At 69.1% G+C, this 475-nt stretch overlaps 1 protein-coding gene across 1 annotated transcript in view; it reads right to left on the minus strand.

Annotated features, from left to right (window-relative positions):
* Positions 1–475, minus strand: part of PNPLA7 (patatin like phospholipase domain containing 7) — a 57,726-nt gene that overhangs the window by 2,738 nt on the left and 54,513 nt on the right. Inside the window, exon 25 of the mRNA XM_015572352.1 lies at positions 75–284. Within this exon, the coding sequence (XP_015427838.1) occupies positions 75–284 (210 nt within the window). The remainder of the gene's footprint in view (positions 1–74; positions 285–475) is intronic.

Consider the following 475-nt stretch of genomic DNA (forward strand, 5'->3'; position numbering starts at 1 on the left):
TCCCGCCTTCCGAGTGCCGGCCCCATACGGGTGTGCGAGGCCTCAGCCAGCCCTCCCCCACCCCGAGACGGTCAAGCAACTCCAGACATGCTGCCCGGAGGCCTCCGTGCCGCCCACAGGCCACCCACTCTGGGCTCCTGGTCATTCCCACCACCCTGTCGTCCGTGTGCGGAAGGTCCTCTCTGTGGGACCCCCTCGGGGAGCAGGCGCTCACCGTCTGTGTGGACCCGCATGGCAGAGGCTGAGATGTCCGTGGTGATGGTGAAGTAGGGGATCCACAGGTCCTGCGGGGAGGGCGGGGCTTAGAGGGTGCTCTCCCTGGCTGCCACCCCAGGGGTGTGTGAGGGGTGGGGAGGGGTGAGGAGGAGGAGGGGTGACCAGGGGTGCAGGAGGGGTGGAGAGGGGTGGGGAGGAGTGAGGAAGGGTGGGGAGAAGTGGGGAGGGGTGAGCAGGGGTGCAGGAGGGATGGGGAGGG

This window comes from Myotis davidii, unplaced genomic scaffold, assembly GCF_000327345.1.
Source record: "Myotis davidii unplaced genomic scaffold, ASM32734v1 scaffold609, whole genome shotgun sequence".
Taxonomy (NCBI): Eukaryota; Metazoa; Chordata; class Mammalia; order Chiroptera; family Vespertilionidae; genus Myotis; species Myotis davidii.